Below are 18,128 nucleotides of genomic sequence, written 5' to 3'. Positions count from 1 at the left end.
GCCCTGGGGAGGAGCCTCCTGCCCGGCCCCCACAGCCACCCCAGAACACTAAAGGCCAAGAGGGGCACACCAGCTTGTGGGGAACCAGACTGCCGAGGTTCAAATGCTGTTGCCTGTTTCTAGAATGTGACCTTGAGTCAATGAGTTTAACCTCTGTGCCTCAGTTTCCCCACATATAAAACGGAGACAGTAACGTCTCTCTCCTAGTAGGTTACCACGAAGGTTAAATGAGATAATACGTATAAAGGCTTAGACCAGAGCCTCGTGGGGAGCCCCCAGGTGGTCAGTGCCCTGGGGGGTGCTGCTCCCAGGGCCAGCTCTGCCTCCACGCAGCTGGTGGGCTGGGGACAAGAAGTGGGCACCGTCGCTGCTGGAGGGGAGGGAGCCCCGGGCCGCTCACAGACAAGTGTGTGCATGGCCACACCCACACGTGCACTTTCATGCCCACACGTGCACACATTCATCGCCATACAGTCAGGCCCATGCATGCACATACGTTCATGCCCCCCCACACACATACTCACACACACACACGTGCACATTCACACCTACAGAAGCACGCCCACATGGACGTTCACAAACACATTCATGCCCACACACGTACACATGCACACATGAATGTCCACATATTCACACGTACATCTACACCCATACATTCACACACGTTTACACCCACATGCATACACACACATTCACACCCACACGCGCATGTATGTTCCCACACGCACATATTCATGCCCACACATGCACGTTCACACCCACACATTCACACTCACATACACGCATGTGAAGGTGTCGCCCCAAGACCCCTTAGCAGCAGCAACAACAGGTGCCCGTGGCTGGAAGCTCCTGATGGCTGTGGGCAGGTGGGGGGGGGGGTCCCAGGCACCTGTGCATTGGACACTTGCCAGAGGCTGTGAGGGGGCCTCAGGCACTGGACAGCCTCTTGCCCGGGGGGAGAGGACACTCCCGTCCCATCCCTGCTTCCGGAGCAAAGTCAGTGGGGGAACAAGTGTACGACCAGAGCCCAAGGAACCCCAGGGCCAGGCCCGTGAGGGTGAGAATGTGTCCTGGGGCTCAGAGAGGGGTACCCAAGGGCAAGAGAGGTATGTCCAGAGGCTTCCCTGGAGGCAGTGACAAGCAGAGGCCCAGGTGCCCCCAGGTGACCCCTGTAGCCCTGCACACAGGAAGCCAGGCATCCAGGCATCTGAGGTTCCATCCCCTCCCCTCCTGGTCTGTCTGCCCAGCTCCAGGAAGCCCCTCCTGACTGTGAGGAGGGACACCATTTCCACCATCTCTGCGCTGCGTCTGTCTGCCCACACCTCCCCCAGTGGGGGCTAAAAAGGCCTCCCTACGCTCATCAATTTGCAGAGCTGGAGCCCCCACGGCTCTGAGGCCTGGCACACAATGGGCGCTCAGAAATAAGGGACCTCCCTGCTCCCCACCCCAAGCTCGAAGAGGCTGGGGCAGCTTCCTCTCTGGCAGGATGGCTTCCTCCCTGGACGGGGCCAGCCTTAAACAGCGACCCCACTGAGTAGCTTATGGGGCCCCCTGGTACCACCCCAGAAGGCAGACTGCAGGGCCTCTACCAGGACAGCCTCACTCAGCCCCCATGGGACGGCACCCTCCAGTTTACACAAGAAGGCTCCGGGGCCCGGGGGAGGTCGGCACCAGGAGCCCAGGGTCCCAGACCACCACTGCGAACAAGCGGAGCCTGTCCTCGGCTGGGTGCGCAAGCCAGGCATCGGGGCGCCCAGCACCAACAGCTGCTGCCTCCTGCCTCGGCGCCCAACATGACCTTCGCCCCCCTCTCCTGAGGCCAGATTCCCAGAGAACAGCCTTCCGCTGGCATTTCCCATGGGGGCCCCGCCTGCCCTGTCCACAGGCTGGCATTCCCTTTGCTTCTCCCAGGCCCATTCAGAAAGAGAATGGGAAATGTCTGATCAGCATCTGGGCTCTGACCAAATGGAATTTTCCGTCGGTGATGGAAGTGATGTCAGCACTTGGTCAGCGAGGCGAGATGCTCGGCCCATATCCCGACCACCAGCCACAGCGCTGGCTGCCTGCCACCTGAAGTTCCAGGACCGCGCTGGACTCTGGAGGGCACAGGCAGTGAGCACTCAGCGTGGCCACGTGGCCCACCCACCCCTGCCGGCCCTACAGCTCACTTCTCAGCCCTGATCACCCCTATTCTTCTTAAGGCCCCTGCAGCCCCTGCCACGAAGTGTATCTACTGAGGATGCCCCCACCCTGCCCTGGGCCCACATACTCTCCCCCATGCCCTGAGGCCCCCCAAAGCCCCCAGCCACTCTGGAAACACCAGTGAGCCAGAGCTCAGGGTCTGAAGCCTCACCTGTCCCAATTCAGGACCAGGCCCAGGTCTGAGGCCTGCTGGAGGACCCAACAAGCCCCTGGCCCCCAGCAGGTCCTCCAAGCCCCGGCAGGGGACAGGGGCAAGCGGGGGCCCAGGGCAATGGCTGTCCTCTGTGTGAGCCTAGGCTGCCTCCCTGCACAGGTGGCTGGCCCCCAGGATGGGGGGATCCCTGGCTCAGCCCCAGGCTTGTTGGCAGTCTGGTGCAAGGTGGCCCTAAGCCAGTCCTGTGAGGGGAGGGCCCTCTGTGTGCCACCAAATCTTACTAAAGTTTGGCAGTGGGAGGCTCAGCACATCCCACAGAGGAGATACCATGGCGTGACAGCACGAGGCTGCAAGCCTGTCCCTTCCACGCCTACCGCGGCCCTGCTCCCGCCAGCTCCACTCCCTCGGCCCGGCCTGGACACGGCCTGTCAGCAACAGAGGCGTGTGCACCCCACCTGTGCGCAGTGCCAGGCTCAGGGCTAGCACAGGCCACACCGAGATGTCCCAGGCTACCAGGCCGGGAGAGCCCCGCATGACCCAGGGCAGCACATCCATGTGCCACCAGCTGGGTGTCCTCGAAGCTCCTAGCAGCACCTGGCATGAAAGCTGCAGGCGAGCATGCCACACTCAGAACACACACCGGAACCACAGACAAACGGCCTGCTGAACATGCACCTCCCCCCCCGGGAGAGCAGCCTCTGTGCCCTTAGCAACTGATCCTGAGAGCTGCCCCATCCACACAACCCCTCTGTGGGCCACCACAGCCCACGGCCAGCCTGGGGAGCCCGCTGCCCCACTGGGAGATCCTCACAGGGGTTCTGATGGAAAGTGTGGGCCTATAGCTGCCCCTCGACCCCAGCCCCAGAAGCCATGTTCCCACCACCCTGCCGTTCTGGCCATAGCAGTGCCCCTCCTTGGCCAGCCTAGCTGTGGGAAGTCACGTGCATCCAGGCGCCGGCGCTCCGCAGGCAGGGAAGACTTGGGGACCAGCAGTCCACGAGTAACTCTGGTATGCTCCAAGAGGTCAGGGGACTTCCTCAAGGTTACACGGCTGGTGGAGCGGAGCCAGGATGCCAGCCCAGGCTAGTGTGACCACAGCCCAAGGTCCCATCACTACCCGTGGTGTGAGAGGGACCAGCAAGGCCTGCGAGCCTGCAAAAGTGGGAGCCCCTGGAGAAGGCAATGGCCAGCAGGCCTGCCCCACCTCGGCTCGGCCCCCACCCCTCCTGGCGACACCCCTCCCTGAGGGGCAGCTCGGCCAGGCGCTAAAGGGCAAGGCTCCAAAGAGGAAGCAAGTCCACATTCCGTCAGGGGCCTGGGACCTCACCACCCTGCGCCCTGATGTCCTGGTGCTGGTCACTGCCTCACTGGAGGGGGTAGCCTGAGTTACCACACACAGGGCCTCAGCCCAGGGCCAGCCCTGAGACCGAGGGACATCAGCACACGTGGTGTCTGTACCCTGCACCGGCCCTGGCACTGGGGGGCATGGGACACAACAGAAACAGCCCCTGCTGGGCTGGGCCAGCGCCTCCCAAGACCCCAGCAGAACATGCCTGGAGGCTCCACAGCTGTGGAAACCAGGCAGAGGACCTGGGAGGTGCAGAAGCTTCAGGAGCGTCCCCTAAGCTGCCATCATGGAATCAGCAGGTACCAGCAGAGCACCATGAGAGGTGGGGCGAGCAGTCCCAGAGCGGGACAGCATGAGCAAAGGCCCAGCACAAGGTCCAGGCCGCAAACTTGCGTCCTGAGGGGCCACTGGCAGCTGAGACCAGGGGGTCAGGCCTGAGCCTGCAGCGCCAGGCGGCAGAGTGAGGGCTCCAGTGAACAGGGCAGGGACAGAAGAGGAAGGGGGGACCTCCACTGCCTCCGGGGGTGTCCCACTCCAGCCCCAGAACTGCCAAGGGCCCTTCTCCAGAGGAAGAGACCAGGCGGGGGCAACTAGGAGGCTGGCAGGGTGCCAAACCCGGGGGCACCACCTAGAAATCCACACGTGTCCTGCCTGGACCTGGGTGAGCAAAGGGGAGGGGGGCTGGGCCGAGCCACGGCCAGAGCTCCTCGGCGTCTGGGGTCCCCTGCTGGGAAGGGCCCACACCACACAGTGTTGCCCGCTCCCTCAGGCTGGCTCTTGGCCTCAGCACCCACTGTGGCCCAGCTTCACACAGCCTCGCTGGTCCCAGGCCACCAGGGGCAGGGGTGGCACCCACCTTCCACGCTAGAGGCCTGAAGCCGGAAGGAACACCCCAGGCCCACACACTTAACTGAAGGAGGCAGGGTCTGAGCGGGCACAGGCCTCCAGAGGAAAGCTCCAGAAAAGGCCCCCCTCACCTCCTGGCCCAGGCTGAGTGGGTGCCGAAGGGCTGGGCCACGGAGCCGATCGGGGCGCCGAGCTGGCTGCACAGCCCGCAGCCCCCCACCCCTCCAACACACTTGGCTGAGGCTCCCAGATGCCGGCCAGAAATTAAAAACAGATTTTCCACTGAGCAGGCTTGGGTTTCATGAATTCCATGATGGTGAGCTCGTGATGCTGCCTGGAGAAAGCACAGCCAGTGGCCAGCCATGCGGGAGCCCGGGAGGGGCCCCACTTTCCATCCAAGGCCCCTCACCCTGAGGTCCGAGGTCCAGGCCACCGGGCTGCACACGGACACGCACAAGCTGCGCCCTTGCATCCTCGTGGGGCGGACACCACGCTCGCCTTGACCCTCCAGGAATCATGGGACAGAGGCCTGGTGATGGGGGACCTGGGCCGTCACCGCCTCAGGCCCAGCCCCCGCCATGCTGCCCTCAGGCCTGGGGGCCCCGCTCTCCCGCTGCCCACGCCCGCCCACTCGGGAGTGAGCAGACACCAAAGGACACACACAGGAGCTGCCCTCGCTGTGGCCAGTGTATCTATTTCCGGCCTGGTGCTGTCACACACCTCCTAGCGTGACACCCAGAAAATTCCTCTGCTCTTCAACAGGCTAGTCTGCAAGCGCCTCTCCAGTGGCCACCCCTGGGGACCCAGGCCATAGGCCTCAGACGCAGCCAGGAGCCACCAGCCAGGCCCGGTCACATAATCGGGCCAGATGGGAGCACAGGCCCAGGGCTTGCCTCTGTCAGGGAGACGCGGCCCAGGGGCGCAGCCCAACCCCAGACTCCGCGGCCAGGGCTGGACCAGATGTGGGAGCTTCTGGAGGGCCCCCTACAATGGTCAGGAACCCAGCCCGGAGTGCACAGGGCCAGAGCAGACAGAGCCGAGCGGGTGGCACCGTGGCTGGCACCTTCTCAGAGGCAGAAGGAGGTGGTCACTCAGGCTTTGGCAGGCTGGCCTCACCCCACACCCTCAGCCAACACAGGACAGGCTTGGCCACAGCAGGTGCCTGCGGGATGGAACACAGCTCCCCTCGGCACACCTACCCCTCAGAGCCCACCTGCCCCTCCTGTGGGGACACAGGCCTCGGCCAGCCTCCTCGGGGAGGGGGTGGCCAACTAAGGGCTGAGGGTAGCACATGTATGCAGGCCTGTGTGTGCATGAGCCCACCTGGCACATAGGGAGCCCAGGCCTTGGGCAGGGAGTGGTGGAAAGGAGGCTCATGAGGGGCCTACGCAGCCCCCGTCCTGCAGCCTGCCCAGCCCCCCTGCGGACCCTGGCACGCCTCGGCTCCACCTGGCCAAGCCCAGGGAGCTGCTCATCCCCCACCTGGCCCCGCTCCCTGAGGGGACAGCCCATAACCAGCCACCTTCCCCTGGCTCTGGTCAAGAACGAGAGTGGCCTCGTGGCCAGCTGGCACCAAGTGCAGCCCCATTCCTGCCCCTAGCATTGGGCTAGAGGCCTGGCCTTAACCAAGGCCCACACAGCCCTCACAGCCCCGTCCACGGCGCAAAGGCCACCCACTGCCTCAGCAGATGTCCACTGTGCCGTGAAGCCCTCGAGAGTCCTGCTGGGCAGGCACCAGACCCAATTCTGGGGGCACCTGCCATCCTGTGTCCAGCAGGGACCCCATGGCAGACCCAGGCACTTGCGGGCCCCTCCTTAGCACCTCAGCTTGGAGGCATCCTGTGGAAAGCGGCCCCCGCCTCTGGCAGCATGAGTGGTTCCCTGCTCTGAGCGACCTAGTGCCCAGTGTGTGGCCATCAGAGCCTGGCCACACTGAGCTACCCATGGCCCATCTGTGGGTCTGGGTTCTCACCCTCCTCAAGAGTATAGGAAGCCCCTAAGAGCCACCTAAGGGCCATGTGTGTGTCCTGGGCCAGGCTCCCTGCAGACCCCAGGAGGCAGGCACGGCATGGCCAGGCACTTCTGGGGTCCTGGCACACCCACTGCCCACCCTCTGTCACATGCGCCAACCTCAGGGGCCACGTGGGGCACTTCTCATATGTGACCCAGCCCCTGGGCTGCAGATTCAGTTCCTCTTCCCCAGCCGAGGACCCAGCAGAGCCGCCTGCTGGGCAAGAGGGTCCGGTCCCAACACCCACTGAGGTCCCCTGACCCAGCACCTGCTCGGGGGGACCAGGGAGCCTCTCCCCCGGACCCAGAAACTGCATGGGGGCTATTGTCCATGGGGAAGGAGAGCGGGGCTAGAGCAAGAGCCTGCCCACATCTTCCGGCCCACCATGCTGGCTGGCCAGTGGCTTCAGTTTCACTTCTGTAGGGGTGATGGCGCCCACCCCCAAGGCACACTGTGTGGCTCCCCAGAAACACACTCATGAAGCAAACAGCATGAGGCTCTTCAGCAGAGCGGCTGCGGCCTGAGGGTCAGAGTCACAGAGCGCCCCGCCCAGAGCCTGACTAAGAGCCTCTGGCCAGGGCCAAAACAGCTGACGTCCCTTCCCCCACGTCCCTAGGCAAAGCAGTAAAGTGTTGGGGAGAGAGCCTGTCACTGCATCCTCCGACCCTCGAAAACCAGGTGCCACCAAAGGCCCAGCAACGGGGCCTGGTGACTCAGACACCACACCAACACAGGCGGAGGACGTGCCGTGCCGAGTTTGGCCCTAACACTTCCCCCACAGCAGGTGTAGACTTGGTGGCAAAGGCAACCAACAGCCTCGTCCTCCCCTGGCCAAAGGGAGGCATGTGACCTTGGCTTGGCCAATCGGATTCTCACCTGGGACTTTGACACTGGCAAAGAGGGAAACACCCGGAGTCAATCTGGCCCAGCTGGGGCTCCCTGCCCACCCACCAATGCCTGGCCCCTGCACGCCCAAAGTCCAGCTTGTCAGCTGCTGTCCACACAGAGGGTACCCTAGAAGCTTCCATGCAGCTCCTGTGTGCGCTCTGTCATGTTTGGTACGTCTCTGTCATGTGCAGCCTCAGAATCCTGACTGGTACTGTGAGATGCTGGCCAAGCATCAAGAACCAAGGACCATGGACATGGTCCAAATACACGATGTTTAAAAGCAGGTGACAAAAGAGCACCTGATTCTCGTTTTAAGCAACACCCGCCCCACAAGAGTAAGTGCATGGACACACTCCAGCTGGAGGGACTTTTTTTTTTGTCTTCACGCTTTCTTATTTCCCAAATGTTCCATGAATGTGTATTACTTTTGTAAACTGGAAGAGAGGTGATAAATGCTGTTTTTTAACTAGAGAGAACTTCTTTCTGATTAGTGGGGAAGACGACAACAGGGCCAGCCCCACCCATGGGATGTGGCTGCGGTACCGCCAGCCTGCAATCAGCACACGGCTGATCTTGCTTGTGTAGCAGCATTAAACCAAGGTGCTGCAGTCTCTCCTAGGAGACCACTGGCCCCTGAGGGCCCTACAACCCAGAGTTCCAATCCCCCCTGAGTGGCCATCCAGTCTGGGCTGGAGCACTCACCACATTCTGAGGCAGCACGTCCAGACCAGAGGGACTCCCTTATTCTGGACCAAGTGTTAGGCTTCGCTCTGCCTCACGGCCTTTGCAAATGCTGTTCCTGCTGCCTGGGACCCTCTTCCCAAAGGTCTCTGTGTGGCTACTTCAGTCTTCAGGGTCTCGACGGAAACAATGAGCACTCAGGGCTCTAATGGGAAAGGGGTCCCACATGCTGGGCAAACCTGAGGCGAGGGCTACCATCTGACCTGGGAGGTGCCTTCTGGGCGTTCACCGCCTGGCTAGCAGCCTCCATGGCAGGCCAGGAGGTACCTCTTCCAGGCAGCCTTCCCTGATCACTGGGCTCCTGCAGGCCCTGTCCTGACCCACCACACCAGCCGTAACTGCTCTCTACCATCGACTTGCAGCTTCTAGCCCCCCAAACTGGCGGAGACAGTGAGCAAGAATGAGAGCGACTGAGGGCCGAGAGTGGGTGTGACCTTTGTCTCAGGACACCGGGGTTGTGGGGAGGCTTGGGAGCAGGAAGCTGGGAAGGGCTGGTAGGCACAGATGAGTGAGGCAGACCTCCCCAAGTGAAGCCCAGAGAGGTGGATGGACCCACCTAAGGTAACACAGAACTGCGGCCCAGGCCTGGCACTCCTCCCCCGGGGACCCACTCTCCAGCCTGAAGAGAAGACTCTGGGACCCCTGCCTGCAGCCAGGGCAGGCCTGACCATCACCACAGAGCACAGACTGGCCTTAGCCACATCAGGTCCCCAGACACCAGGCCCAGCCTGCCAGCTCGGCTGTGTGACCACCAGGGTGTCTCTTCCCTCCTCTGGGCCTGCAATCCCTCCCCCGTAAAACACAAGCCTCTCCGACTCAGCTGCCCCATGTTCAGTGGTACTGTGGCCCGGCAGCACCCCCTGGCAGGCAGGCAGGGGGTGGAGCAGCACAGAGCAGACCCCAGCAGCCCCTCTGCCTCCTTCCAGCACCTGCCCACCCACAGATCGCATCAGCCCCCACAGAACCCACAGCAGCACCCTCCGCAGTCTGTCCATTCAGCAAACGACATGGGCCCCCAAGAGACGGATATAACGGCCAGGAGCCCCTTCTCTCCAGGATGGAGGCCTTTGGAATACAGGAGCCTGAGACCCTCAGCCCCAACAGAAATCGCACACCTCTGGATGCAAAATCCCATCCCCACTCTTGCAGAGGCTCCAAAGCCCCCAGCGCAGGGCTAGCCAGGGCTCTGGGAGCCCTCAGAACAGGCCCCCACCAGCTCCTAACCCCTGTAGTCAAACTTCCTGCAGGGGGCTGGCCGAGGGGCAGGAGGCCCCAGCGCCCAGGGCTGGCTCTGCTCCTAGAGGGGCAGGGGCAAGATGCCTGAGGCAGGATCCTGGCCCTATCACTTCCTCACTACGTGATTCTGAGCCAGTCTCCTCTCTCAGCCTCAGTTTGCAAATCTGTACCATGGAGACAACTGTCCTCATCTCCCAGGCTTGTGTGAGAAGGGGCTAGTGACAGATAGCCCCACACCGCACCCCGAAACAGGGCCTGGCCCACGGGGGTTTCCAGTGGGTTTCACCAGGGCTCCCAACAGTGGATGGTGAAGGCAGGAAACAGCAAAGAAGGATAAAGCCTGGTCTCTCCATGCCACAGCACCCCCACTCCCGCAGCGGGCCCCATCTTTCCCCTGGACAGCCCAGGAGGCAGAACATGGCAGGAGCGGACTGCCAGACCTCCGCAGTCCTGGTAGGGGCCAGACACAGACAGGCTCCCAGGCCAAAGGGGTGCCCTAGGTCAGGAGGATGCGGGGCCCACCACCCACCCGTGGGCCTGGGCAGCTGCCTCCCCACACCTAGGAATGCTCTGCTAGGGGAGGCAAGAAGGGCCCTAGGCCACGGCCCACACTGACCCATTGCCCACCCACTCAGAAAGGGAGCTTCGTCTCCTGCACACCCAACATGGAGCAGGAGCATGGGCCCTCGTATCCCCACAGCAACCCTGCAAAGAAGGCCTGCCAGCCCAGATTTCAGGGTGAGGCAATGAAGGCTCAGAGAGGTCGAGCGCTTGCCCAAAAGCACCAGCACAGGAGCGCAGAGGCGGGACGCAAGCCCAGGTCTGGCTCACTCCACAGCCCCCAGCCAGGAGCGGAGGCGGTGGGGGATGGAGACAGGCTGGTTTCCACACCGTGAATTATTTAGTGGCTAATTCTGCTCCTCAGAGAGGAGGCAGGAGAGTGAGTCAGAGCCCTCCCACAGCGGAGGAGGGAAGAGTGCTCACAGAGGTCCAGAGCAGAAAGCAGGGTCCTCTCAGGGGCAAGGGCCCCTGTAGGAGGCGGGGCCTCCACAGGCTTCAGGTGTCTGCTCCTCGCTCACTAGCCACCATGTGTCCTGGAATCCCAGCTGGGAGGCACCTGTGAGGCCAGGCCCCCCCGGAGGGCAGGAGGGGCGGCAGCCAGTCCAACCGTGGTTGGCAGCATGGGCAGGTGGCAGCCCACGGGCCAGCAGGAAAGCTCTGCATGGGTCACAGACACCCTGGGGGGGCCCAGGGGCTGCCCTGGAGCTTCAGAAGTGACAAGTGGCAGAGATCTTCCTAAAGTACAGCACAGCCTCCTGGCCTGCTGAAGCAGAGGCCCCGGGGACAGACGTGAAAGCCAGCACATGTGAAGTTCCTGGGGAGCACAGAGAGGTGTTGCCCCTAAACCAGTCAGTCCCCCAGGGCTGGGCTTCTAGAAATGTGGGTGTTGGGTTTTATAAAAATCCTCCTGTCTCTGGGCATGCCTGGGCCAAACCCTTCCCCCTTTCTAATCTGGTTAGACAGACCAGTGGGCTGGGGAGCGGACACCAGGTGAGCACTGAAGCTGGGAGCGGCAGGCTCCCCTGCAGAGCTGTGGTGCCAATGGGGCCCTCACCCTCTGCTCCTGGTTCTCCTCTGGGTCAGGGAGGCCACAGAGGACAGAGTTCGGAATAGGAGAGGTGTGACACAGTCCACGGAATACTGGATTTCCAGGCCATCTTGCCAAGCAAAGCTGTTCCCACCCCAGCCTGGGGCTCTGCAAGGATCACTGGAGAGAAACCCAGAGGTGTTCCGGGTGATCAAGCATGGGGCTTCTGGAACCCAGATCCCCAGGCAGGAAGGAAATGCCCACAGCCCAGTTCCCTGACCTGAACTCGAATGGCAGTGGCTCAGCAACAGGGGTGGCGCTGGGGCTCGGGATGAGCCCGGGCCTAGGGCTCCACTGGGATAGCGTGATCCCTTGGGGAGAGGGCTGCAAAGGGCCCCCGCTCCCCACTAGCTCTGCCCAGGCTCAGCTCCTTTCCTGCCTTCCAGACTGGGGCCCCCCTTGTGTCCCTGTGACCAGGCCTCCCTCCCATAGGGACCACCGGCAGCCAGGTCTCTGGGCAGGCTGGGAGTCACCACAGCGCACACGGCACTGCATGTACATCCCACTGCCTGGCTGCCCAGCAAGGGGTCATTACCCACCAGGGAGGGCTGGCATCTGCCCAGGCCACTCATCCACCAAAAGCTTGGCAGTGAGTGGGATTCCCCAGCTGGGGGTGAAGGGGTGAGGAATGCCTTCCTGGCTGCACCCAGTGCTCTTAGGCATCGACTTGCTCTCAGCCCTGGGTCCTCTGGGTAGGGAGGGGGCTCTGGCCCAGTGATGGACAGGGGCCTGGGCAGGATCTGACAGCTGGCAGAGGGAGATCCATGGAGGGGAAGGCGGCGGCTACACGTAACCCCAGAAAGGAAGGCCTTAGCGACACCAGACAAGAAGGCTAGAATCTGCAGGAGGGCCGCGGACCCTCGATGGGGGCTGAGTGGGTTCTGAGACTCTCGAGGAGGGGAGACTCGTGACCCAGGAGGAGACTCTCGAGAAGAAAGGGGGCTGTGACCCTCGATGGGGGATGGGGAGTCTTTCGACCTTCGAAAGGAGGGGGCCGTGCCCCTCAGAAGGGAAGGGCCGTAACCCGGGGCCCTGACCCCCGACCCGGGGGGCGCGCGTCACCTGCTGGTAGTCGGTGTCCTCGGGCCGGAACTGGCTGCTGGTGATCTCCCAGCGCAGGTCGAAGTGGGGCAGCCGGTGCAGGAGGTTCACCCACCAGGGCGGCGCGTAGCTGACCCCGGCCATGGCGGGCCGGCCGCTGGAGCGCGCGGCCGCGCGAGGCTCCCTCGCTGGCCCGAGGCGCGGGGTTCAGGGGCCGGCCGACCCCGGCCTGGCAGCCCGCATCGCCCGCGCGCTCCTGGGCCCGGCCCGGCCCGGTTCGGCCCGGGTCGGCGCGGCTCGACTGCGCTCGGCTCCACTCGGCCGTCCTCGCCCGCCGCCTCTTTGTTCGCTGCCGCCACCACCTCCGCCGCGCGCGCCCCCGCCCGCCGCCCCGCCCCGCTCCCTGGCTCCGCCCCCCTCCGCCATTGGCCCGTCCCCCCCGTGGCCACGCCCTCTGCCCGCCCTCCCGCCGGCTGCTGCGCTCTGGCCACGCCCCTCCGCGCTCCCACCCGCCGGCCCCGCCCCTGCGTTGCCATTGGCAGGCTGCACGAGGCTCCGCCTACTAGGGCCCCTCCCCCCGGCCGAGGGGCGCCGGGCCGGGCGGGGAGGACCAGCCAGCCGCGGCGTCGTGGGCGGGTTCTTTCTCCCGCCCGGCCGCGGTCTCTCCAACCGCAGATGGGGTTGGAGCGGGAGCCTGGCTGGACGTCTAGCTGCGCTTCAGCCAGGCGCTCGTTCGTTGGTTCGACCACTGCACGTTCATTGAGCCTCAGCAGGGTCGGCCTGGAGGGGCTGGGCTGGCCTCCTCTCCATGACCCCGCGGCTCGCACGCCGCCTGAGGTGCCCAGCGAGGGACTGAGTGGCCTGTCTGTAGAATAAGGATGATCTAGATTCAGAGCCTGGCTTGGTCACTTAGAACTGTGTGTTCTTGGGCAACTTACGTAACCTCTCTGTGCATCAATGTCCACGTCTGTAAAAGGGAAGTACAATGAGTGTACATTGCTCAGAACATCACAGTGTGACCCAGTAAGAGTGTGTAAGGGGACGAGCGAGTAGATTCAATCCCTACCTGGTCTTCCCTTTGGGGAAAGTTGTGTCCTTTGTCAAGACCTAAGAGAAAGACGGTGCCCTGTCCTGGCATCCTGGGGCCTGGAAATTCAGGCAACTGCCAGGGAGGGCCTAGCGTGGACTTTGGAGCCACACAACCACACTTCCTGAAGGGGCATCTTGGTGCCTTTAAAGTGGACATTGGAACCCCAAGAACGGAGAAGGCTGTAAATGCTGTAGGTGCTTGGTGCCAGTGTGCCCCTCTCTCTGCACCCCAGGGGCAGTAGGTGCATCCTCTTGGCTCTGGCTCATCACCACCCTGGGTCATTATTTCTGGACCTCCTGCATTCTGAGAAACAGGTTTCCACGCCTGGGGCTCTGCTGCCTGCTGTGCTCCCACTCCGCCAGCTCTGTGGGCAGACAAGCCCATCCTGGAGGGCTGGACAGGGCCCTTGCAGGCAGGGACAGCTCTGGGCAATGTCTTCCCAGGAAGCCTGTCCTTCTGCTCATCTGACTGCCCTGACTCGCTTAGTTTCCTGTGGTAAGGCCGGGTGGCCTCACTGGGCCTCCTACAAAGGCCAGCGGGCACGGGCGGGGTGCGGTAAGAGGCTTTGCAAAACTGGTTTCCACCCTCAGTGTCATTTACAGACACCACTGGGCTGGGGAGTAACCCAGGCGGGAGGAGGAAGGTCCCATTCTCCATCCCTACAGGGCACAGTTTCTGGATCAGATCTGAGATCTGATCAGCAGATCACACAGCCACACACCTCCTGCTTTGTCCCAACTCCCAGGCCCCCAACACCAGTGTGGGGGCCTACCTGGGGCCCCGTGTGGAGGCATGAGATCCATGAGCTCCCTTCCATATTTCCAGAAGCCTCACAAAACTGTGCACTTTCCTCTGATAAGGCCAGAAAGCCTGACCCAAACACTATGTGAAATGATAACTTGGGTGTACTGGGTTGAATTGAGTCCCCCAAAAAAGGTATGCCCAAGTGTTAACTCCTGGTGCCTGAGCCTGTGATCCTCCCTGGAAATAGGGTCATTGCAGAGGTGACCAAGTTAAGATGAGGTCATAGTGGACTATGGAGGGCCCCAATCCAAAGATGGTGTCCTTACAAGAAGAGGGAAATTTGGACACATTGAGGCAGAGATACAGAGACACAAGGAGAATGCCATATGAAGACGGAGACAGAGATCGGGGTGATGCATCTACAAGCCAAGGAACCCCAAGGATTGTCAGAGCCACCAGGAGCTGGGAGAGAGGCCTGGAGCAGATTCTCCCTCACAGCCTCAGAAACCTGCTGACACCTTGATCTCAGACTTCAGCCTCCAAAACTGAGCGACAATAAATTCCTGCTGCTGAAGCCACCCAGTGTGTGGGACTTTGTTACAGCAGCCACAGGAAACTCGTACGTCGGGTTCAGAGCCTCCGGTTGGCAGGAGTTCTGTGTCTCTGATTGGCATGAAATGGCAAAGGAGCTCATCGCCGACGAATCCCTGCCATGTGTTTGGTTATGAAACCTTTTCCTAAGGGGGTCCATGGACGAAGAATGATAAATGGGGTCCAAGGTGGAAAAAACAAAGGACCCACAACATGTGGTTCTGGAAAAGCACCACCAGAGCCTCTACTGCTGGAGCCTGAGCCCCGGAACCTGCTGCTGCTTGAGGTCTGGGTGTTGGTGAGAAAATCCCCCTGGGACTGAAAAGCCCCCAAGAAACCCAGTAGGACCTGGGGGCTCTGGTGTCTGATGCTGGCAGCTGTGTGATCTCAGGGAAGCATCCTTACTCCTGTGTCTGATCTGCAAAATGAGGTTCCCACGGCCCAGCGCCCAGGATGGCGAGGGTTAAAGAGAATGCCGGGTATGGAAGGCAGAGTGAGGAAGGCCTGCCCCCACCCCGTCCTCCTTTTGCCTGGTCACTGGCTGGAGCGGTGGGGGTTCCTCCTGCCCCTGAACGACTGTGGCTAGAGGCTGGATTTTAGCTCCACTCTACAGATGGAACAACTGAGGCCCAGGTCCCACTGTTGCTTGGGAGGCTTTAGAATCACCACCCAGTCAGGGAACTAGGATTCAGCCTATTGTTGGCCACAGACTAGACGACCTAAATAGGGCACCATGGCCCGAGAAGTCAGAGTGGTCTGCAATGCTGGCCACAGACCAGGGTGCCTTTGGGGACTCAGCGGTGATTCAGGATGAGGTGGCCAATGGGGAAACCGCTAGTCCTCCTGAAGCTAAGGAGTTGAAGAAGCAGCCCCAGGTGGCGATAAGGAGCCGCAGCATCCCCTCCTCCTACCATGGGGACCCAGAACTTCACAGCCAGGCCGCCAGCCAGAAGAGACAACAACCCCACTGTCAGCAGCCGAGCAGCCCTGAACCAGGCACCCCCCTGAGCACCCACACCCACCATCTCCTCCAGCCCCTATCCAGGTTCCCACACTTCACAGAGAGGGTGGCAAGGGGGTTCTGGAGGCTCAGAAATGGAGAAACTTGCCCCCAAGCCACGCATTCAAGTAGCAGACAGATGGACCTCAGTTTCCTCTATTTGAAATGGGACTATAAATAGTGCCACCTCCCGGGGAGGTTGAGTGGTCGGGGCTGTGTGTGGAAGCCCAGGGCGCAAGCTTGGCTCCCGGACGCCCTCTGTCTGTGGGCACGTCCTTGCTCTCACCCAGCTCTTCTCTGCTCCAGAGCCCAGATCTTTTTCCTTCTTTTCTTTTACAGTTAACCATCCCAGACTCCAAGTCACAGGTCCTCTGTGAGCCTTTTCACAGCTAAAATGGGTAGAGTCATACAGCTCATATGAATGTGAGAAGTGTGTAAAATAACACGATACACCCGCACTCGTCACAACTTCCAAAAGGTGGAAACAACCTAAATGTCTGTCAGTGAAGAACAGAAAAGCAAAATGTGGTATAGCCACACAGTGGCATATCATCCGGCCATAAAAAGGAATGAAGTGCTGATTCATGCTACAACGTGGATGAACCTCACAAACACGATGCTGAGTGAGAGAAGCCAGACACAAAAGGACTTGTAGTGTTTGATGCCAGATATGAAATGTCCAGAACAGGCAAATCCACAGACAGAAAGTGGATTAGTGGAGGCCAGGGGCTGGGGGAGAGGAGATGGGGAGTGACTGCTTATGGGGATGGGGTTTCTTCTCAGGGTGATGAGAAGGCTTTGGAACTAGATGGTGGTGATGGTAGTACAACATTGTGAATGTACGAAATGCCACTGGATTGTTCACTTAAAAATGGTTAAAATCGTGATGTATATTTTACCACACACACAAAATATGATTACACGTGGAAGTGCCTCACTCAGTGTCCCCCTCCCTCCCTCCCAGTGAAGTAGAGTTGGGAGTGAAGGGCAGGGATGAGAAAGTCTGTAAGGAGAAGCACCGAGAGCTGAGTGGCTTAGAAGCATCTGGAACGGAGTGGGAGGGCATGCCAGGCCAGGCACTCCCCAGGGTCTGTCTCCAGGACGGGAAGGTGGCTGAGTTGAGGCTCCTGAATGGTTGTCCCAAGACCTGTGGGCACGGGGGGAAGGGCCAGGTGGGGGCCCAGTCCCCAGACGCTGCGGCAGAAGCCAGAACAATGGAATCCCCTGCGTTGGGGATCTTCCAAAGAGGTTCACATTTTCCGTGGAGCCAGAGCTCATGAGGACTGGCAGGCAGAAGAGAAAGCTGGCGCCTGCTGCGATGTGGCTGGGTGGTGTTCTAGCTGCACAGCCAGCCCAATGCCCGGCTCGCCACAGACACCTGGCTCGAGGATCCTCGCCACAGGAAAGCCACAGGAGCACTGCTTTCAAGCCTGCCCACGATGGTACTGGCTCCGTGGCTCTGGGGGCTGGGAGAGATGCCAGCCAGCATGGTCCCCAAGAGTCCTCATAGTGAGCCAAACACAGACCCAGCAGAACGAGGATGTGAGCACCCCTCACTTGTCTGGAGTCATCTAGCCATGTTTGTGCAAATCCAGAGAGCCCCCGGGAACCAGCAGGGATGGCCTCTGAGTGGCCAAGGATACTGTCTCATGTCCCAGCGCACAAGAGTGGTCTCTCCCAGGGTCTCTTTACTCTTACCTGACTCACGATACTGACAAGGCTGGTCTCCGGGTCCAAGCCCAATGCAGATCAAAACCAGCACCCTGAGGGAGGTAGCCCCAGGGCTGATAGTAAAAGGAATCACAGAGACAGTCTCCCGCCATGTGGGGCAGTTTCCCCACAGCCCCTCTGGCATTCCTGCCAGTCTGGCAAGCCAACCAAGCCGCTAGGTTTTGCTGTGATGAGTATTGTGCTGAGAGTCATGGGACCTGCGGCTTGGTTCAGGCTCTACCCACCAACTACGAGCCCTTTGGGGACCCACGTCACCTTATGGGGCCTTCGTGCTCACTAAGCCCAGCTTCCCCATTTCACAGCTGGAGAAACTGACACTCCAAACCACAACCCTAACTCATCAGGAAAGCAGGAAGCTCTTCTATCTCAAGGACAGAGGGGGACTGTGCATGACCACAAACATTTGCACAAACACACCAGACCTGGGGCCCGATGGCTGATCTTTACAGCCCACGAGGGACCCGTCACGACCCTCATTTTATAGATGAGGAAACTAAAACCCAGAGGGCGAAGCAGCTTGCCCAGGGTCCCCAGTCAGGAAGCTGGAGACAGTGTCACCCTTCAGCAGGCACCACAGGGCTACTGTGTAGAGATGAATATGGCCTGCTGCAGACTGAGGTCTGACCTTTCCCCTCACTTCAGGGTGTGATCTATGTCATGTCTTTGTTTAGGGCAGGGGCTGGCGACACCAGAGGGACTAGCCGAGTGATTTAGGATGTGGCTTTGGGTCACCAGCCTTAGTTGGCCTGGTAGTCACGTGGGCAATCAATGAATCAATCCATCGTGCCTATGTAATGGAGCCCCAATAAAAACCCTGGGCACCAGAGCTGGGGTGAGTGTCCCTGGGTGGCAACACT

At 61.0% G+C, this 18,128-nt stretch overlaps 1 protein-coding gene across 1 annotated transcript in view; it reads right to left on the bottom strand.

Moving 5' to 3' along the window:
* The window catches only part of TTYH3 (tweety family member 3), a 32,566-nt gene extending 20,128 nt beyond the window's left edge, over positions 1 to 12,438 (bottom strand). The window contains exon 1 of the mRNA XM_058569404.1: positions 12,137 to 12,438. Within this exon, the coding sequence (XP_058425387.1) occupies positions 12,137 to 12,259 (123 nt within the window). The 5' untranslated portion in view covers positions 12,260 to 12,438. The remainder of the gene's footprint in view (positions 1 to 12,136) is intronic.
* Positions 12,439 to 18,128: the final 5,690 nt, after the last annotated feature.

The sequence above is a fragment of the Diceros bicornis genome, chromosome 26 (genome assembly GCF_020826845.1).
Source record: "Diceros bicornis minor isolate mBicDic1 chromosome 26, mDicBic1.mat.cur, whole genome shotgun sequence".
NCBI lineage: Eukaryota > Metazoa > Chordata > Mammalia > Perissodactyla > Rhinocerotidae > Diceros > Diceros bicornis.
This window is presented reverse-complemented; position numbering and strand designations above follow the sequence as displayed.